The sequence below is a fragment of the Rosa rugosa genome, chromosome 1 (genome assembly GCF_958449725.1).
Source record: "Rosa rugosa chromosome 1, drRosRugo1.1, whole genome shotgun sequence".
NCBI lineage: Eukaryota > Viridiplantae > Streptophyta > Magnoliopsida > Rosales > Rosaceae > Rosa > Rosa rugosa.
Genome location: NC_084820.1, coordinates 47019956 through 47042490, shown reverse-complemented (window position 1 = coordinate 47042490; position 22535 = coordinate 47019956). Strand labels below are relative to the sequence as shown.

General features: G+C 36.0%; 2 protein-coding genes across 6 annotated transcripts; both read left to right on the top strand.

Annotated features, from left to right (window-relative positions):
• The first annotated feature begins 3073 nt into the window (after positions 1 to 3073).
• Positions 3074 to 13005, top strand: LOC133739261 (protein ANTI-SILENCING 1-like). 5 transcript variants are annotated; one of them, XM_062167028.1, is made up of 15 exons: positions 3075 to 3689; positions 4572 to 4818; positions 4933 to 4985; positions 5881 to 6049; positions 6904 to 7059; positions 7145 to 7285; positions 7375 to 7475; positions 8012 to 8038; positions 9187 to 9279; positions 9442 to 9520; positions 9654 to 9744; positions 10178 to 10292; positions 11870 to 11995; positions 12398 to 12543; positions 12656 to 13005. In XM_062167028.1, exons 2-14 carry the CDS (start codon positions 4635 to 4637, stop codon positions 12509 to 12511), a joined length of 1449 nt encoding a protein of 482 aa, XP_062023012.1. In that variant the 5' UTR covers positions 3075 to 3689; positions 4572 to 4634; the 3' UTR covers positions 12512 to 12543; positions 12656 to 13005. The 5 variants fall into 5 exon arrangements, 4 of the variants coding, with proteins under 4 accessions (XP_062023000.1, XP_062023012.1, XP_062022992.1 ...); XM_062167016.1 differs by having other exon boundaries at positions 3074 to 3689; positions 4572 to 4985; positions 7145 to 7249; XM_062167008.1 differs by having other exon boundaries at positions 3076 to 3689; positions 4572 to 4985.
• A 3680-nt stretch (positions 13006 to 16685) lies between these two features.
• Positions 16686 to 21220, top strand: LOC133725149 (boron transporter 4-like). Its single transcript, XM_062152281.1, has 13 exons — positions 16686 to 17368; positions 17479 to 17561; positions 17721 to 17913; positions 18016 to 18154; positions 18248 to 18413; positions 18505 to 18674; positions 18823 to 18996; positions 19093 to 19188; positions 19282 to 19398; positions 19602 to 19924; positions 20317 to 20596; positions 20735 to 20860; positions 20986 to 21220. Exons 1-13 carry the CDS (start codon positions 17265 to 17267, stop codon positions 21016 to 21018), a joined length of 2004 nt encoding a protein of 667 aa, XP_062008265.1. The 5' UTR covers positions 16686 to 17264; the 3' UTR covers positions 21019 to 21220.
• Positions 21221 to 22535: the final 1315 nt, after the last annotated feature.

The following is a 22535-nucleotide window of genomic DNA, read 5'->3' as shown; positions in this document are numbered from 1 at the left end:
AAATTAACGTGGTTGCAAGCAAAATCAAGCTCAAATTTGATAGGGATTATCTGATAGGAGCATTTTAAAGTGGTATTTTAATAGTTAATTCCTCACATTTTGCTTAGTTAATTCCTTAACGAATCGATTTTTAACTCAATTTCTATTTTCTTAGGTACATTGGAGTAAATGATGGTGAAATGAGCATTAGGTCCACACTTACCTATAAATGGTGGAGAAAAATGGAAATGTACTAAGATGTCAATTTTACACATTTTCCTACTCCGGCTAGGAAAAACCAAGCCAAGCAAGGAAGAAGGAGCGGCCGCCGGACCAAATGAACTTCAAATGAGCTGAAACTTTCCAGATCCATTCTAGACATCCTAAGGATCGTTTCTTATGAAGAGTGCCAGAGCTAGAATTGAGCGGAAGGCCTTCAAACAGTCAGCCCAATTTCCTGCAGAAGCAAAACTGGAAAACTGGACCTATAAGAGGTCCAGCAGCATTTTCGGCCCAACCACATGGAATAAAAATATGAAATTTTACCAGGGTGATCTACACTCATAATGGAACATTTTTTATGAAGAGGTCATAGTGAAATTGGGAATGCTTGTTGGAGAAATAATTGAAGGAATAAAGGGGCAGAAACTGATCTAAAAACAGCTCAACACCACATGTTCATGTTTCCTACCCACATGAAGAAAGCTAGATGCTTTTCTCTTTTTCCTTGGATATATTTTTCTGCTCCAATAGATCATCATCACTTCCATACTTCTACACCTTCATGCCTTGCTTTCATTTCATCATTACTCCATCTTTTCCATATTTTACAAACCACTTTCATTATTTTTCTTCCATTTATCATTTCACTCTTCTTTTTCTTCCCTATATAAACACCTTCTCCTCTCACTCTAAAAACATTCCTTCATCCATTTCATCTTCTTTGTCTCTCCATTTCCATTCCATTTTTCTCTCCATTCTCTAGTTGCAAAATTCTGCGTTTTCAAGTAAGAAGAAGAAGAAGAAGAAGGAGCCGGGAATATCATATCCTCCATCGTCCACCTTGAAGGCTTGCTTCCAAGATTCAAGATTTCAACGTTTCAAGCACTCCATCTCCATCTCCAACTCACGGTGTAATTCATTCTTTTTCCTTATTTAATTTCGTAGGAATTTGTTTCTAGTTAACAATAACATTAAGGGCAAAGTTTAAGCCCAATTTCTATGTTTGAATAAAAATTGTGATTTCTTTATGTTGATTTTTATGTTGCTTATGTGAGATTGCTTAATTGATTTTGGATTATGGAAAACTTTTATATGTATGTGTTCTTTGATGGCCAACTTAGGATATATGCATGTAATTGGTGCTAGATTTAAGTAGTAAAGGCTTTGGACAAAAGTCGAAATCAATTAAGGAGGATTGCAAATAGATGGACTTTTTCATACTAGGTTGTGCACTTTGGTTGACATCCTTTCTTTGTTCTTCATGCATTGAATGTGTTCTTGATTAGCTAGTTTTCTAGACTATGATTGCATGTTCAATAGGTTTAATTTAGGTGCTTTCACTTAGATTAAATATTCAAGGAAAGTAAAATATGGGAAATCATTTGCTTCGAATGTTTCACATGGTCAACTTATTTCTCATGACATAGATAATCAACTATAGGAATTGTAATTGGATTTCATTCATATGATTGTAGTTTTGATCTTTGTTTCTTGTGTTCCACCCTTGTATATGTGTTTTTACACTTTCTTTATTTCATTTAATTTTAATTCCAATTCTATAATCTCAAAACCCCCCTTTTTATATTAACTTGTATATATTTTTATTCTTTATTTTATTTTTGTACATAATACTTTTTACTTTATTATTTTAATTCTTTATTTATTTTTTGACAATGACAGGTGTACCCTCAATCCCCGGAATAGAACGATCCCTATTTGCTTATACTACTAACGATGTTTTCAGGGTTAAATTATGCGCTTGCTTTGAGCGTATCATTATCGAAAATATGTGTCTCAGGAAGAAGGGAACAAACAAAGAGATGAAGTCAGTCATGAACTCATGATGAATTTTTTTTTTTTGGGAGGGGGTGTTGGGGGTGGGGGTCATCTTCATTGACATACCAACAAAATAAAATTATTTAGGTAATAGTCTCTTTTGCGTGCTCCTTTAGATGTGTTATCTCTACTACTATAAATAGAGGCTCTTTTTAGTGTCAAACAGCTTTGTCAAATTTTGAAGTGTCCATATTACCCATACATATCATAATTATCAAATTAAGCGAATAAAACATAAATAGACTATCATTTGAAAAAGTAACCAGACCACCATTATTCTATGTCCAACAAAAAAAGCAACAACTAATCTTTTTAGTCGACTCATTTTTCATTAACCTCACAATAAATGCAAGCACGTTGCTAGTTATGTATAATGTTGCACATCTTAATGAATGAATGAAAAAACTTTTAGCAATTTATTCTCTCATAGAAATTCAATGATTAATAGAAATATTATTTAGGGTAAATTCCTTCTATAGTACCTAAGGTATGACCAATTAGACATTTTGATACCTAGTCTTTAAAAGATGACAATTTGATACCTGAACTTAGGCTCCGTTTGATACTTTGGTATTCCTGTTAATTTGATACCTCTATTATGTCATCTTTAACATAACCCAAAAGCATTAATTCATGTTTATTTTCTCCCAAATGACCTAAAAAATGATGAAGACCCAAGGTTGATCCACAAAACTCATGTTTTTTATTTTGTTTTTATACATATATTCTAAATGTCAATTTTATTCTTACATTTAACTAAAAAAATTAATAGAAGTACCACACTGTCAAACGGAGCCTAAGTTCATGTATCAAATTGTCATCTTTTAAAAATTAGGTACCAAAGTGTCTAATTTACCATACATTAAGTATCATAGAAGAAATTTACCCTATTATTTACTAAACATCATTCCCTTTGGCTGATATATACCAATTACCAACATTGTTCAATGAGCTCTGTTTTAAATTTGGTGCCCCCATAGCCATAGCTCATGAAAAGTTAACATTATTTTATTATGGTGTGATTAAGCCAGAAACTTTAGTGGGTACAGACAAATCAAACACATTTTCACGTAAGAGATACTGGGGCACTTCCCAACCGTCCGATTTCCAATCACTACTACTCGGCCCCACACCCCTAAAACCCTATTTTGCGATCCACCAATCCCTGCACCCGCACCCTAGGCGCGTGCAGAAATCCCTCTCTCCGACCTCCCAAACAGACGAGCGACTGAGCACCAGTGAATGGAAGTGGCGCGTGAGCTCTCCATGTTAAACCCTCCCCTCTCTGACGCACATCAGATGTCTCCATCACCACGTAACCGATTGTGGAGGCACAATGCGCACCCGGGCCTCATAAAATGCGCACCGCAGCGCATTATAGCTCTCTGAGAATAGCAAAAATTGCCGCTTTTGGTATTCTTCTCTGTATTAGTACTTAAACACAGTTCAAAGTTTCAAACCTCACCACCTTGACCACCAAACCCCCCCTCTCTCTCTCTCTCTCTCTCTCTCTCTCTCTTCACTCTCAGTCTCTCTTTCTCTCTCCTCTCCGTCGTCTCACCCTCGCACGGCCCATTTCGCCATTGAAGCACCTTGTCGACTCCGAAATCAAATTTTGGTTTTCTCTCATCATCATCATCATCAACCTTGAGGTACTCTCTCTCTCTCTCTCTCTCTCTCTGTTTCATAAACTCAACATTCGTTTCTAGGCTTCGAACGCTCAGTTTTCTCTGTTGAACGACCCGAATCGGTTTTCGCCTTGTTTCTCTTCTCTGCATTTCTCTATTTTGTTATTTTTTTTCTTCCAATTTTTGTTTATGGCGTCTCTGTGTTCATCACATTTTGGTTTGTTTGCACAGTGAGAGAAAATCATGTATCGATTTTTTTAAATTTAATTTTTTTTTTTTCGTCAAAATCACAAGAGTTTCCTGGAACTTGAGGATTCAGAGTGGAGTCTTTGTTCACATCAGACTTGTGTTGGTATGCGAAGGGGTTTCTGCTAAAAATGATCATAGCGTACTCTAGTGTCTTTTCTTTTTCTTTTTCCAATTTGGTATAGTCTGGTTAGTTTCAAGTTTCAACACCGTGGAAGAGTTGATCATAAAGTTAATACATGGTCCCCTTCCGTGTTGCTATTTTTTGGCGATGATTTATGACCCAATGACCTAATACATATATTTGGAAAATGGGTCATGGGGTATTTCTTTGTGACTTTTGGACCTGAGCCTGTTGTAGTTGTGTCGTTATGGTAGTACATCTCTTTGATTGCCCCTGTGTTGCTGCCCCGAATGGTCTAGTTGTAGATGAATTACACGAGGGCAAAAGTCACAGTTTGGTAACTGTTGTTTAGAATTCAGATATTTCTCTGCACAAATTTGGAAAAAGATATGTTCATCAGTTACTGTGCCAACGTTGAAATGCTTCATGTCATTTACATTCCTTTGAGGATTTGATCTTGTTTTTTTGAAAGGTCTGTTATGGCATCTTGGGTTGAACTGCTAAAGCTTAGTAATATGTTGTTTCTCTGGCTTCAGATTTTTACTTTTAGACTATTGGATGGAGTAAGAGATATTGGTTGGGTTTGAAGTTAGATAACCATGTTGCATCCTGAAAAGATGAATATGGAACAAGATTCTGAATTTAAGTGGGGTGAAAGACTTGGAGTTGGTAGGACAAACAAGGATGTCCAGTTCTACCAGTCTTTCACATTTCAGGGCGTGGAGTACTCCCTGTATGATTCTGTACACCTCTACAAGACTGGCGCTTTGGAAACAGATATTGGTAAGATTATCAAAATTTATTCCACAGCAACTGAAAAGAAGGTTAGGATTGTGTGGTTTTTTCGGCCAGCTGAAATATGCAACTTTTTGGGTGATTATGTACCACGCTGGAAAGAGATTTTTTTAGCTTCTGGTGAGGGTACAGGCCTCTCCAATCTGAATCCTCTGGTAAGTCAAATTTCAATAGAATAATTCCTATTATTCTTGATTTTGGGGGTTGGGGGTTGGGGGCTTTGGTTTTGAAATTTTGAATGTATACCCTTGTTTTTCTCGAGGATTGGTAATTTCTGGTGTATCATTTTCTTTATTAATAAGACTTGTTTTTTTTTTATGGAGAAATGGGCTAATCAATTCTCATGATAATCTTTTGGTGAGTGAACTTATAGGTGGAATGGATAAGGTCTTAGTGCATATTTGATGTGGAGTAGTTTAACTTATCTATTGCTAGCAATGGAAGTGATTAGATATGGTAATAGTGTAATATGTTAGAGTCATGCAAACTTAGATAATCCTTCCATGCAAACAGAAACAGAGGACTGTGGAAATGAGGTGATATGACAATTTGGTTTTTCATTTTTTCTTGGGAAGGCGGAGAAGGGAAGAATGGGTGTTGATATGCGGTTAGCTAGAGAGAAGTGATGCGCTCGCGCGCGTGCACACGCACACACATATTCACAGGCATATATCTCTGTAATCAGTACTCTATAATAAGGACTCATAAGGACTTTTATATTCAACTGTTAAATGAGTACTTGAAGTTGATATTTTACACAACTCAGACGGTTGACTTTAAAAGTCCTTATTATAAGGTCTGCGGGTGAAACCCTCCCTATATATATATGTGTGTGTGTGTGTGTGTGTGTGTATGTATTTTGTCTATATATATGTATGGAACGTGGTAATTCTATTACTGGATGACCTCTCAGCCGTTTTACCTTTTTGTTTCCTTGACAGTTATAATATTTCCTTTGTCTTTCTTCAATTAAATATGGAATGGTTTTTATGTACAGTTCTGCGAGTATACAGAAAATTAATACATTGATTTTTAAAATACTAATTTCAGGAAGCAATTGTTGGAAAGTGTAATGTTGTCTGCTTATCAAAGGATACAAGGAATCCTCGTCCCTCTAAAGAAGAGTTGAGAACGGCCAACTACATTTTCAATTGTACTTTTGACGTTGACAGGCGCAAAATATTGCAGAAGTTTCCGGATCAAATATATGGAACTAAAGGTTAGTCATCTATATCTGGAAATTATTTAATCGGACGATTGTGTTATCTAAGATGCGTATTTTCTATCAACTATTGGGCAGCAGTTTTCTCATATAGTTGTGGGTATTAAAGAAACAACTTTCTACAGTTCCATTCACTATAATTTTGATATAGTCACTTTCAAAGCCATGTTTTCAAAAGGCAACAAGCAGTAAAAGTCAGTAACTTGTTTACAAATCAGGTAGCAGTTAAAAGGGGTTGACTGACACTTCCTTTGAGTCTTGCTACAATGCATTTATCTTAATTGTAGATTTGTAGCTGAGAGCATTTAAGCGATAGCTTCAACTCTGAAGGACTGCTATCAACAATCAAATTCTCCTCTGTTACCAAAAAAAAAAAAACAATCAAATTCTCCTCATTTGGTCTTTAACTGGACAGAAAGTGTAAAGAAGCTGGGGAGAGAGTGAGAAAGTTGAAAGAAATAAAGAAAATATTTGTTGTTGCATGCTTGTGTGCTAACCTCCCTAAGTTAGAAAGATAAGTGCCTTAATAATTTCTGACCAAATAAGCATTATTACGTTTTGATATATGATCACTTAAAAGCAAACTGATGTGATAGATCTTGGTCAAAAGTGGGGTTACATGTACATATTGGGAAAACTGGAGCGATTTAATGACAACATGAAGTATATTTAGACAGCTGTCTGTAACAATAAATACAAACCATCAGGGATAATTCGTTCAACAGAAAATGAGGTTATTTTTCTTTAATTTTAAATACTGCACTATTATACCGATAACTTTGCTCAGATGCTTTTCCTTTGGTGGAAATTAATATCTATCTTGGTCTTCAAATATTTTGAATGCGATGCAGTGGAGAAATATTTTAACAGGCGAAAACAGCAAAGCCTCACCAGGATGGACCAAGCTGGACCATCAAATGTGCCTTCCAATTCACAATTGGACAAAGTGGTGGCATATCCAGTTAAAAATGGCAAGCCTAGTAGCAAATCAATCCCTATAGTCAAAGGTGATTTCTGAGGATGCCAACTATGCATGTTACATTTGAATTCAATTGATTAGATGAAAATCGTATTTGTTTCTCGCATATGTAGAATCGGAGAATCGGGCTCGTCCAGAATTGAGAGACCAAGCTAGACCATCATGTGTGCCTTCCAATTCACAATCAAGCAAAGTGGTGTCGTATCCAGTCCTGAATGGTAAGCCTAGCAGCAAAGCGGTCCCAATAGTGGAAGGTGATTTCTCCGAATGCCAACTGTGCCTGTTGGTTTTGAATTTGACTGATTACATGGAAATAATATTGTTGCTTTTTTTTTTTTTCCAGTTAAAAGAAATACAGTGGACCCTTTACTACCACCTGTGAGCACACCAGATACCCGTCCTTATAAGAAGATGAGAACTGCAGATGGTAGACCGCCAGATATTGTGAGTATATAGCATTTGGAGTTGTATTTTCCATTTCCTCCCTGTCATGCCTTTGATTCATTTTCATTGTACAGTTTGATCGCTGTTTTTACTTTTACAGATATTACTGTAAAAAAGAGTAATATTAAATGTATGCCTGTGATGTGAATGCCCTTTTTAAAGGAATTTTCTGGAAATATAATGGTTCTGTTGAGAAATATAAGCTTAGGATGTCAGTGTATAAAATAAAATCCAGGGCCTATTGTTATAGTGAATTGGTTTTAGGTCTATGTTCAAGTTTTAGCACGGAATCTGAGCTGAAGATCTAAATTCAGATCCATGGAATCACGACTTCCCAAAATACGTTGACTCCACATGCTTGGCTCTAGTGGTGGAAAGGCTCACAATTTTGGGGAGTGTTAGAAGATAATATAATTGTTGTACCACATCCTAGTAGCTTAAACTTCTCTGAAGACAGATGCACACACAAAGCTGATCACAGGTTTGTGATAGTGAATTGGGCTAGATGCTAATTTATATTATTTTGTTAAATGCAGGATAAGAGTGGTTGGTTCAAGCCAGGAGTGAGTTTCTTATCCTAATACTTTTTGTTGAGTTCCCATTTGCTGTTGAATCTTCATACTAATTTGTTGTTGGCTATATGTTTGTCTGGAAAAGCTTTTCACATTTATTGTGCAAAACTATTTCTTTTTATCCAGACAAAATATCAGTTTGAATTATTAGAATAAACAGAAACCTGTATTAAGAGTTAAGACCACATAGAAAAGTTTCTAGTGTGGTAAATATTAAAATTTCCCTTGATTTTAAATTGTTTATTCTTGTTAAAACAGAAATACTATTTTTAACATCGTCTAACCTGGTTTCGATGACAAAGACAAAGGCAAAGATTACTGCTTTTATTATTGTTATATTTCAATAAATTAGTACTGAAATATGGAAAAAAATTATTTCATCAATGTAAACTCTTAATAAGATGCTGTTAACATTAGTTATGAAATTATTAGGGTCATTTTTTTTTTTTTGGGTACATATTATTAGGGTCATTTAAGGGCTACTGTTTTATGGAAATTTTCAGTTTGTCCCATGTGATTCCATTGTTTACACCTCATGCTTAGGAACAGTGATATTTTTTTTAAAGGAGCAACAGTGATTAATGTTTTACTGTTAGGCACGTATTTAAATTAAGAGACGAGAGAGGGAGGACCTGGTGGGGCCACACGGTCCTTCACAGCAAACCTTTTTCTTTTCTGAAGCCCAAAAAATCCCTCAAAACCTGTTTTGTGGCCAGGCTTGAACCTTGGGTCCTCCAGCCGTACCATACAATCTCAAGGAGACAGAAAATTCTAGGAATTGGTAAGGACCGCGAGGCTGTTCAAACCCAGACAACATGGGAGCAAAGTAGCATACCATGGGACTGACTTTTTCTACTAATCCCTTGTTGCCGTCCTGATGTGCAAAATTGCCTATATATAATTATTACTTAAAATGAGTACAATTTAATAGAGTTATGTGATGGTGCCTATAGTAGAATGGCAGATTGGTAACTCTATGTAAGGAATTATAGATATTAGGTATCCGAAAATGAGAGAGTCAGGGACTTCGGATTTTCTTTAGACACTCAGTTTTAAGGTGTGAACCACCACTCTTTGCATTTGTTCAGTTATATATATCATGGAAGTCTTAACCAGGTTTTCCTTTTCAAATTTTGCAGTTTTGGGAGGAAAGACTGCGGACAGCTGAAGGTAATGGCACCTTGGTCCTGCTAGACAATCTAGATCCATCCTTTACATCCTCCGAAGTACAGGTACTTTTCCTTGATGCATATAAAATATCGGAAGTTTACAAGATAGTAAAAGAAATTCATTGGAACCAGATGTAGATGAAGAAAGTGTGAGATGCATTGTGTATCTTTTCCAGTTATCATATTGTAGGGGATATTCTGTATAAAAATCACTTTTTTCTTCAGGATCTAGTTTGGACTGCATTCAAGCAGATGGTTGAGGCAAAAATGATACCATGCACTCCTTTTTCTAATCCACGCTATGGTACAGCAGCTTCGTGTGGATATTTACATATTGAGTAAATGATTGCATGTGCTATATAGTTGCTGATCATTAAACCATTCAAGTTAAATTTTAATGTTGGACTAGTTACATTTATTCTTTCATGGCCTTGCAGGAAAGGCTTTTGTTATATTTAAGTCATCAGATGATGCTGAGTCTGCTATAGTTGAGTTAAATAGGAGATGCCTGACTCTGGCAGATGGGAGGTAGTTATACTTTCACTTCTTCGTTTACAATTATGGAGCACGATTATTTTAGTAAGCTACTATGTGAAAACGATCAGTCTTAAATGTCAATAGCTGATAGGAATGACTATCATTTTACTTTTGAATCATTTCCAATTTTTTTTTTTTTTTTTTGTTTCTTTTCTCATTTCTACATGGATGTTTGTCATGTTTTTTTATGGTATCAGATGTAAGTTAATTAGTCGCCAATACGATGGTATCAGATGTTTGTTTCTTTTCTCATTTTTAGTCATTTTATTCTGACTATTTAAGTTGGTGATAGTCGTTTTACTGTCTATTGACTCTGAGCTCTAGAGTCAAAAAGCTCACTACTAACTTGTTAAAATTTATGAATTACTTAACTCCACCCAAGATGATCTAAGATATGTATTATATTATGGCTTTGTATTTGCAGACCTGTCATCGGTACCATCTGCAGAGGGACTCTAAAAGTGCCTGACAAAACATCCAGATTTTTTGGACATCTGACGATTGACAAACATCGGCTTAAAACCCAACGTGAAGAGATGGTAACCCCCTTACGTAGTCATGATTTTTCTTTCATACAAACGCATATGGATAAATATAAATAGAGCATTGCTCACCTAAGGAACAGTTTTTGAGGGACTGTAAGGGATAAGTGCATCTGACGGCATCGAATTAGATTAAATCAATAGACGAGCCGAATTTGTCCAACTTAAACCGTTCGTGTTCATAATTGTAAATCGCAGTTATGAATGCCTTAATGATTATCAATTTGGTTGAAAATTTGCATAGATGATCTATATACCTAGAAACTGAAGGTTGAGATGTGAATATGTGATTGAAAAATGGGTCTAATTTGCACGCGCGCGCGCGCACACACACACACACACAGTGAGTGAATTTCTGTTTTGGCCATTTGAATGGATCGTTTATTAGATCAACTTTTTGATCACATATTGAGATCTCGACCGTTCAGTTCTTATGTCGATATGAGTGAAAAATGGGTCTAATAAGCGATCTCTTAAAATGACTAAAAAAAGGATCCCTCACTAGAAAGGTCCTAACACACACACACACACACACACAGTGAGTGAATTTCTGTTTTGGCCATTTGAATGGATCGTTTATTAGATCAACTTTTTGATCACATATTGAGATCTCGACCGTTCAGTTCTTATGTCGATATGAGTGAAAAATGGGTCTAATAAGCGATCTCTTAAAATGACTAAAAAAAGGATCCCTCACTAGAAAGGTCCTAACACACACACACACACACACACACACACACACACACACACACACACACACACACACACACACACACACACACACACACAGTGAGTGAATTTCTGTTTTGGCCATTTGAATGGATCGTTTATTAGATCAACTTTTTGATCACATATTGAGATCTCGACCGTTCAGTTCTTATGTCGATATGAGTACATCACTTATGCAAATTTTTAGCCAAATTGATGACAGTTAAGGTATCGAATTAGATTAAATTAATGGATGAATCAAATCTGTCCAACATGAACCGTTCAAACTTATAATTGTAAACAAACATTTATAAATGCCTCAACGATTATCCATTTGACTGAGGGATCAATTTTTTTTTATCATTTTAAGGGATCTCTTGTGGGAACTATTTTTCGATCATATATCGGTATCTTGACAGTTCAGTTTTTAGGTCTCAATGTGTAGACCACTTTTGCAAATTTTCAGCCAAATTGATGATCGTTTTAGATATGACCTCCTTATTTTAAGAATTTGAAGATTTTTACTATTTTACAATGAATCCTTTATATTCCTATGTAAGATTTGTATCTACAAAATCAACTAAATCCATAATCATTTGCTTATTCAAAATTGTGTAACTAAATGTAGTCTGTTAGATAAAATTAAAACGAACATTGTGCTAATCAAATAGTTAAAATTTTTCTATTTGGCTAATTTTTTGTAAGATTCATATATGTGTGCAACTACAGGATGAATGGTTTAGATTATTAAACTACATGCTAAAAATAAAAACATCCTCACATTTCAAGTTTAAGGAGGTGTTCTCTAGATCCTCCCTCTATATCCTCGTGTATATATATAGTTAACTATTTTATTCCTTTTGTAGAGAAAAGCAGTATCAACGTCGCACTTTGCTCAGCCCAATACAGTTGAGTATGATATGGCAATGGACTGGTGTTTACAGCAGGAAAGGTCAGATTTGTGGTGGAAGGCTTTATATCAGGACCATGAGGTGTTTTTTATTTACTCTATTTCAATTTCGTAGCATTGCAATGACAGTTTCAGGACACATGCACTGCACACCAACCTTTTGTCATGAGGTTTTGTCAACGTGTATGCCTCCAAAAAATGATGTTCTTTTAGCATTTCTTTTTTGGTCAGATGTTTTGTTGAAATTTTGCAATTGATCCAAGACGACATTAATTCCATTTTCAAGCAGCATATATAATCTAACACTTCTAAGATTTGCGCACTATTTCTATATGTAAAAAAGCACTTAAAACGTAGTTTGCAGTATATATAGAAAAGTTTTGACTCTTTAATTACAGCATGTGGTGGTTTTAAACAACCTAGTCCATACTTCGTTCACTGCTTGAGGAGTTCCCACTCAAATTTGTGCATTTGACATTTATAGGGAAGAAATCCATTTCTTTTGTCAAATGTAGTTGACATTCTCCCCCGTGGAGCCCCCTCTGCAGGAAGAAGAGAAGGAGATAAAGAAGTTGGGAGAGCAAAAGGTCAAGTTTAATTAACTAACATTGCAGTTCATAGATAAATTTGGTAAGGTTACATGCTTGGCCAAAATTGTTATTGTGATTGCTGTTTATCATTGACTATCATACCTTTCACGTTTAAGTTTTACACTAGTACTAAATTTACTAATATTTTGCAGGAGAAATTTTTTGTTCCCTGTGGATACAAAATTACAGTAGTCAGATAGGGGTATCCCCAAAATTAGACAGCATACAGGGTTCTACCCACCTAGAGCTAGAGCTGTGTTTTGTAAATTCCTAAGAATGGAAACCTCACTTTGGTGTAATCTGTCATTTGCTCATCTCAAGTTTTGTTACCCTGGATGGAAATATCAGGATCAAGTTCAGTAGATATCATTTCTTTTTATGAGGAATTGGCAAGCCCAGAATTGATCGATTCCTATTATGTGCCAGTTGCGGAAGAAATGCAAGTTAAGAATATGATCCCAACTATAAATACCATTTTGCCATTCATGGCTTATTTGTTAAATTTGCATATGGTGTTAACAGGATTTTTAGATTTTCACTCGAGTTTCTTCTTATTAAAGTAGAAGTTGTATATGTGTGACTTGTTGGTAAGTTATAATTCTAACATTATAAAGGTCATAGGTTCGATTTTCACTTACATATGTAAGGGTGGGGTGGGATAAGGGAAAAAAAGTATAGGTGGCAAAAATACCTTAATACTGTATTGAACTTCATCGATGGCTGCCTCCAATTTATTAAAAAGAACTATTTTGGCGTCCATGATCCAAATACCAACCCAAAAGTTTCAGTTCCTAACTTCCTACAGAATCATTACCTACTGAAGCTGACATGCTTCATTTGGCCGTGTCGAGGGTTTGATTATGCATCACTGTAATGTCCCCAAACAAAGTAGCTATCTGTTTGCATTTTTATGTGGTGGTGGTGGAAGCACTAGAGTGATTTGTCTCGTCGTTTGCTCATGGTTTGGGAGCTCATGCACTATTTTGATGGCCTCAGTTGCACCACCCCCATTTTTCTCTGAGGTTCAGAAGCAAAGTCTGAAATTTCTATCCCAATTTTTCCCTGTGGTTCGGAAGCAAAGTCAAAAAAAAAGAACGAAATTTCTGAGTTGCCAACTTGCAAGTAGCGTACGCTATAACCACTAACATCTCTGTTTTGTTGGTTATTTAGGAATTGACATGCCTGTTTAACTCTTTCACTGCTAGTCTAGCTCGGTTGTCTTTTACTCGAGGAGAACAAACATTTTCTCGTTGAGCTGTGCAAAAACCAGTTTTATCTCTTATTCTGTATATACACACACCTGTTTTTCTTTGAATTGGCTACAATTTTCCATGGACAAGGATGCTACATGCGCCTCAAGGGTCAATTTAATTTTCGGAAACTTTTGCTGGTGCACCTCAGCACATCATAGTTGACCACAACCTTCTCTTTTCATGAAAATGTACTATAATATATAAAAGAGAAGTTCTACAATTTCCCTAATGGGTAACTTGGAATCCAAACAACCTCCACTATGTGGTCATAAAGGAGGATCGACTTGAAAGGTTAAAAGTTAGAATCATTTTCACTTTATTATTACTTGGATGTTACATACAGAAAAGGGCAACGCAGGCTTCATTGTTCGTCGTCGGCCATTTGGTAAGCAAATTGATGTTTATCCCAAGGGTGGGGTTACTACAACCCACCAAAGTATCAATCCGGCACAACCCTTCCTTGAAACTTAATTGGCTATTTAAGGTTTATTGAACAATTGAAGGTATGTGGTAGCAGCCCAGGCAACTCTCCACTCTAGAAATGACGATGCAGGGATCCCAAACTCGAGACGAGCAAGGTTTATGCCTAGGAAAGAAAGTGAGAGAAGCCCTTCTAGAGCAAAAGTCTTTCATACCGGATTACTTGTATAAAAAGAAAGCTTATTATGATAGTATTAAAGACCTAGAAACAGTTCTGTAAATATTTTGTTAAGAGTCGGCTTCAGAGCCAAAGCCTAGAAAATTTTCACTCTAACTGAGATGATTTTTATCTTGAAGTGAGGCGCGCGTGTGTGTACAGCCGTCCATACATGGGATGATGAGAATTATCGACTCAGGACAAAGGAATTCCATAAGATATGATGGAGAGAGTCCATGCAATCATGTCCCAGTCAGCTACACTTATTTTTACCTTTCATCCCCTATAGCCCGCCCTAGGGCGACCCTAGCTAGGCCTCTCAAAGTAAAGGAAGTTTAACCTTAATTCACCGTGAACTATCGAATTTTATAAGAGCCATGTGTAAAAGTTTAAGTAAATTAGGTAAAAGGATCCATATTCATTAATTGAAGAAATTTGTGGATACATTTGACAATCGTATCATTGTAGTGTTCATCTTCCTTCTAGGAATGCTAGCAATCTTCCTCTCCAATCTTTTCCTTTCTACCTTCTCCATTCATTGCATGCCATGTGTATTCCACTATCTAAAAAATTTAAATAATTAAAATACAAGTTTTCACTTCCCTTCTTTACTCTTATTTAATTTCACATGCATTTAATTAAGTAATTAATTTCAGCTTCTCAACTTTTTTTTTCCTTTTGTGAATCCTTTTTATTTACAAGTTATATTACTCTTGTGGGCTTACGTACGTATTTACATTAGAAATATGTACATATATATTTAAGAACATATTTCAAATTTTTGCCAATAAAAAAAAACATAATTGAAACTAAAAAAATAGCCGAACGTTTGCTTTTGTTATATACATATATCAAAGAGAATATATATATAAGAAAAAAAAAAGAGAAAATTTATATAATCATCTAATCTAACATGTATTCTAACAAATGGTGAAGCCATTCGAATCCATTCGAATCCGACATATTTACCGTGAAGCAAATGGTGTTGCAAATAGGCTTGCACATCTTGCTAGTAGTTGTTCAGTTGATGATGTTTGGTTAGGGGAGACACCTGCTATTATACAGGATGTTCTCTACGAGGATTATTGTCATTGTTTATCTGTAGCTCGGGGTATAGGTGTTATGTCCCCCCCCCCCTCCCCTGATGCAAAATTTTACTATTAATATAATAAATGAGACCGGGCGTGGGGCTGAGCCTCCCAGTTAGGCTGGGTTCCAAACTCCTTTAAAAAAAAAACATGTATTCTAACGAAAAAGAAAAAAAAACGTTTGTAGCTGCCATGTCAGTGAGCTTTACCATTTTGTTTTTTTTATATTTTTTTCTTTTTGTTTTTTGTGGGTTTTATATAAAAAAAGATGTCAAAAAAAAAAAAACTCAATATTATGGAACATGACCAAATAAATGAAAGAAAAATTTTGGTTGAAAAACTTAGGAAATATAAGAATTGAAAAAAACGTTAGAAAAAAAATTAGAAAAACAAAAGAGTCAAGAACTTTTTTTTCATATTAATAGAGAACATTTAATAAGGTCAAACATAAATAAAGGATAAAACATGGAATGAAATTAGTTGGTTTTTCAAGATAGTAAATATACATATTGTAATCATAAATGAATCCACATGACACAAGATAAGTGGAGGTAGAAAGGGAAAGGTTGGAGAGGAAGGTTGCTAGCATTCCTCTCTTCCTAGATGTCACACTCCACACTCTAATCGGTAATCCCTATAGACTATTCAACCAAAAATATACACATTCCAAATGGCTCACGGGATTATGTAAACCACAGTTGTAAAATCAATGGCTCACGGGAATTAGAGGATCTTTGTTTCCTTTTACTTTTCCAGCTAACACCATGAAAGCTGATTTGATATCTCCCACAAGGAACATATTAATTGAGTAGAAACAAAACCAAAATCCAAATGTGATCCGTTCATAAATACGCATAGTAATCTCTGGCGGGTGTTTTGAAGAAGACGTGGGTCTATAAAAGCGCCTTGATTATACATTTATTATTATTATTACGAGTGAAGAAGCAAAACGCTAAAACGACGCTGAGTGAAAGAAGCACATACACCACACGGACGTTCAGACACTCCTCCTCAATTTTCTGATTGACATTCCGCACCATTTTCCTGCCAAAACTCCGGCCGGTCACTTCTTCGGCCTACCATTTCTTCCGGTGTGTCATCTTTGTTTCTTGTTTAAGATTCCAATGCAAACTAATTCTTGTAGGTAAACCCTTATTAGTGTATGCATGTATTTTCTGTGTGTTCTTGTTTAGTTTCTTGAATGCATGGTTGTAATATAGGACGCTTTTTCTGATTCTGGTGGAGTTTTTGACTGTTCAAGGCTTATGCAATCTTGGGTTTTGACGCATTCTTGTGTTGGATTCATGAATGTGAGAATAGGGAGAGATTTGTGTTGTTCATGTTCTCTCTTTGTTTGGTCTTTGCGGGAGAACTTTGTGACTTTGTCAATGCAGAGAAAAGTCTATTCCACTGATTGCGTTGTAGCTGCAGGCCAAAGAAAACTTTGTTTGAATTCTTAAAAGGCACTGCCAATGAAAACAAGAGAAAAATGAGACTTTTCTTTCATGGCGGCCTTCTTTTATATATGTTACTACTTACTTGACCAAGATTTTGGGTTTTGCCGACTGAGTTGTTGACATTCTTGTAGGCACTACCACTGAAATCAAGAGAAAAATGGTCCTTTGATTTCATGCCGGCCTTCTTTTATATATCTTCTTACTAGACCCACATTTTGGGTTTTGCCAGCTGGGTTTGTGATTTTCATGACAAAAGCTTAGTATACTAAGCAAATGGTCTCTGTCTCTCACTTAAATTTTTCTGAAAGTGGGATTTTTTATCAGAAATGGAGAGCTTCAAAGCCCCATTCAGGGGTATCGCAAACGATATTCGAGGAAGAGCAGCATGCTACAAGAAAGATTGGATTGGAGGCATTCGTTCAGGAATCGGGTAATTTTCTTCGTCTTTTACTGTGTTCAGTTGGAATGGAGGCCTTGGAATTACTTTACCCTCTTTTTTGTTTTTGGAATTTAAAGTTATCTACCTGTTCATTCTGCTAGGATATTGGCCCCAACTACCTACATCTTCTTTGCTTCAGCTCTTCCTGTTATAGCATTTGGGGAGCAACTGAGTAGAGATACAGGTTTGTCAATTTTACATCACATCCTGAGCATATAGCTGCATATTGTAAGTTATAAGGCGTAGAAATCACTAAAATTGGGGAATAATGCTTCGGTTGCTCTCGTCATCCATTGACCAACAGACATTAATTGTGCTTGAACTCATTGGACTTCTTGTGTAGATGGAAGCTTGAGCACGGTTGAAACATTGGCTTCTACAGCTATCTGTGGCATAATACACTCCATTCTGGGTGGGCAACCTCTATTGATTTTGGGAGTTGCAGAACCGACTATTATAATGTACACGTACTTGTATGACTTTGCAAAAGGAAAGGAAGGTCTGGGACGCGAACTATTTCTAGCTTGGGTTGGATGGTAATGGTAGTAAACCTTTGTAGTTTGAGAACATTACGAATTCAGGTTCTCAGAGGCAAATGCAAGGCATGAATTTTCACTCTATTGACTTCAACCGTACAGGGTTTGCGTCTGGACATCCCTTTTGCTCATTCTTCTGGCAATATTCAATGTTTGTGACATCATCAATAAGTTTACGAGGATTGCAGGGGAACTTTTTGGCATGTTGATAAATGTTCTGTTCATTCAGGAGGCTATCAAGGTCAGTCTCACATAGAAAGTAAGATCATTAATATTTTTACCTGATATATGTGATGGAAAGTAAAGTAACACAAGGTTGACGTTTCAATGGAAGGGAATAGTCAGTGAGTTCAAACTACAGAAAGGTGAAGATCCAAATGGGGGGACTTATCAACGTGAGTCAATGTACACAAATGGACTGCTGGGGGTCATATTTACTGTTGGTGTCCTCTATACTTCATTGAAGACCAGAAAAGCAAGATCATGGTGGTATGCAACAGGTTTGTCACGAACATTTGAGAAACTTGGTTCTTATTATTAGGATAGCTTCTAATCTGGAATATGAAACTATTTGTTATATTTGTTGTCCAGGGTGGTTCAGAAGTTTCATTGCAGATTACGGGGTTCCTCTAATGGTAGTGTTGTGGACTGTTATATCATTCAGTGTACCACACAATATTGTTCCCTCACAAGTTCCTAGAAGGCTATATAGCCCTCTAGCATGGGATTCTGAATCTTTACACCATTGGTCTGTAATCAAGGTAACCTTATATTTTGTCATTGGTTGTTTGAGCTTTCAAAATGAGACTTCACACAGTACTTCAAAATAATGTTCTATGAAAGAAGGCTTATGCATGTGTTTTGGGAAATGGCTGCAATTTGAAGTAAAAATTTTCATTTTTGTTGTAGGATATGGGGAAGGTTTCTCCTGGATACATCTTTGCCGCTTTCATTCCTGCTCTGATGGTAGCGGGTCTCTACTTTTTTGACCATAGTGTTGCTGCACAAATGGCACAACAAAAGGAGTTCAATCTAAAGAAACCTTCTGCATACCATTATGATATTTTGCTGCTGGGATTTTTGGTATGTACCACAACAACATTTAAGATGAAGGTTCAGTTATGTCAGATTTGAGCAACGATAATTAAAACTTATGCTCTCTCGTGAAAATTGTCCCAGACACTGCTTTGTGGATTGATTGGGCTTCCTCCTTGCAATGGTGTCCTGCCACAGGCACCCATGCACACTAAGAGCCTTGCAGTTCTTAAGAGGCAGGTCAGTGTAGGATATTTAAATGAAAATGATCAATTTCTTGATATTCAATCAGCTAAATGAGATCCTTAATTAATCTAATTTATATACATGCAGTTGATTCGAAAGAAAATGGTAAAGAGTGCTAAAGAAAGCATAAAACAGAAAGCTAGCAATTCTGAAATCTATGGAAATATGCAAGCTGTGTTCATAGAGATGGACAACTCGACTGCAGTAAATCTCTCGATCATAACATCTTTTGCTTGAAATTTTATTAGCATCACCTTACCCCAAATGACATCTATCTATAATATGCATGAATATACAATATTTCATGCCTCTAGTTCTCCGAAAACTTGAGAAAACGTACCTTTAGTATAACAAAATAAAATCTCCATGAAAGTAGGTCACTAAGTCCTTAATGGTTTTGATTGCAGGATACTTCAGTAGTTACAGAGCTTGAAGACTTGAAGGAAGCAGTTATGAAAAGTGAACATGAAGGGGAGAATGCAAAAGATGCATTTGATCCTGAGAGGCACATTGATGCTTTCCTGCCTGTCCGGGTTAACGAGCAAAGAGTAAGCAATCTGTTGCAGTCACTTCTTGTAGCAGCATCAGTTTTTGCTATGCCAGCCATCAAGAAGATACCAACATCAGTTTTGTGGGGATACTTTGCTTACATGGCCATTGACAGTCTCCCGGGGAATCAATTCTGGGAAAGGTTGCTATTTCTCTTCATTGCGCCTAGCCGACGTTACAAGTAAGTAAATATTCTTCCAATAAGCAGCATGATGCGTTAGCATTTTTGTTTCAGAATTTAGTCTCAATCTTGTCGATATGCATCCTGCAACCATGAAAAGTTTAAAGAAGCGAGTTCATTTTCTTTTTCCAGAGAGTGTAGTTTCCAAAATGAGAATCGAGTCACTGAATTCAATGAAATATAAGAAGAAAAAAAAAAGTCAGCTGATTGAATACACTCATGAGTTCCACACTAGGCCCAGGTTTTAAGAATTTTAGCACACTGAGTGTTTCAGGATTTCAAAAAGTCCCTTTATAAGAGCTACTATTATATCCGCCGTGTCAGTTAAACACTTTTGAATTTTAGTTACTAAACGTACATATTACTAATTCATATGTGAACCATGTTGGCAGGGTCTTGGAAGGGGTTCATGCTTCCTTTATGGAGTCAGTGCCATTCAAATACATTGCCATATTTACACTCTTTCAGCTTGTATACTTCCTGTTCTGCTTTGGTGTGACATGGATCCCCATAGCCGGCATTTTATTCCCCTTGCCGTTCTTCCTTCTCGTAATGATAAGACAGCACTTCCTCCCCAAATTCTTTCAACCATATCACTTGCAGGAGCTGGATTCAGCTGAATGGGAGGAAGTCACTGGCCCCCCGAGACGGTCTCTCAGCGTCTCTACAAGGGTATGCAATATCATTTGTCTCCATTTTAGCCTTTGAGTACTTTCTTATGGACACAAGTCTCATCATCACCATGATCTTCCTTTCCTCAACTTTGTCCTATTAATTCAATCCTAACAAATGTATTGTGCTCTTTATTAGGAATTGGAAACTGCAATCGAAGAAGGTGAAGTGGAGATGTGTGATGCTGAGATATTAGATGAGTTAACAACCAGCAGAGGGGAGCTGAAAATCAGAGCTAGCTTCAGTGAAGACAAACGTGGTCAGGTAAAATATCAGAAGATACTTGAGGAGTACCTAAGCCTAATGGATTAAAGCAATTTTAGTTTATGGTTATTGTTTTAGACAAGGTAGTATGGTTGACAGATATTGCCTTATGTGTGTTTTTGCAGATTCACCCTCAAAATTTTGGCCAAACAGAGTGAAAGAAGAGCTGAATTCAACAATATAGGTGACAGAAATATAGATGGGGTATAGACATGAAATTTTTAGTTTAGTAGTGCGAATCTATACAAGAGTAGGCAGAGATAATACTGCAAGTTAGAATTGGTAGTAAATCACTAAATCTTGAGATTTTGGATGTCATTATCTCAACAAATTCAATACATGCTTGGAGATTGATAGTAAGTTTTTCACATATATGTAGAATTAGTTAGTTCAAACACCTTACCAGCTAGCACTTGTAATTAATAAAGTTCAATTTTGAAATACAATATTTTGTTTACCAGTATTAAAAAAATTTAGGCAAAAAAATAGGGTGCAAACACAAACACACGATCGATTAACAAAAGCTAGAAACTTGGAAATGACATGTTTACTGACATGAAAAGGGCATGAGAATTAGGGAAGTGATTCCAAGTTTCCAACGATCCAGATGGATGGGGTTTGCAATACCCGAATTCTCTGAATACATGTACAAGGGTATTAGGTAATTTTATCGTAATGCATTTTATCTACCAAAATTATACTTACTATTATTTTTTAGAAAATCTTTTATTTTGTTGTAGTTTATTTTATTTTTCATTTTTTATTTACTACAAAAAAAATCAAATGGCACGCACATAATATCAAGAGTAAATACCAAATTAGCCATAACCTTAGCAAAACAAAATCAATTCTCTTGCTCCAAGTTTTTTTTTTTTTTTTTAGAAAAAAAAAAGCGTAGTTAATGCAAATTGGGATGTTTACATCAGCTATAAATACATCGGATAGCCATTGTGGCCCATCCTCAATCAAACTTGAAATGCAGGATACATAATTAAGTGCATTCTTAGCTAAACAATGCGCTGCCCTATTACATTTCCTAGAAATATAAATACAAATAACTGATTGGAAGAAGTGGAAAAGTGTCCTCACTTCTTCTACTAAAAGGCCTTCAATTGACCAATCTAGGATGTCACCATTTAGTTCATTGATCACTACGTGTGCATCCATTTCTAGAATGATATGCTCCAAGTTAGTATGCCCTTTTTATGCACTGCTAGACTCAAAAAAAAAAAAAAAAAACGACTCAATTGGGTTTTTTTTGTTTTTAAGTCGATGCTTATGCACTTGTGCAGTTGTGCGCAAAGTACCATGCTTTAAAGTTTTATTCTTTCTTTAATGACAGTTAGTCGAGGTCGACTGATGAATTTGATTTAACTCTTATGTCTCGATTCCGAATGAATTTCTAATACAAATAGCATATGTTTGCAAGAAAATTTGTGATATTATTCCCATCAATATGGTGACTTGGTGAGTATACATGTTAAAGAGAATCGTTTATTCTTGTATCAATTTCTTCTCTCCCTTATTGGTTTAAACATTGATTTACGAGTTTTTTCATTCTAAGTTAAGTACGTGCCATAAGTTATAGCAGCTAGAAAAGAAAAGAATACCGACTAACAATAGACAATTCACTACTTTGTGACCTTTGCTACATTAGAAGACTACAAGGGTAGCA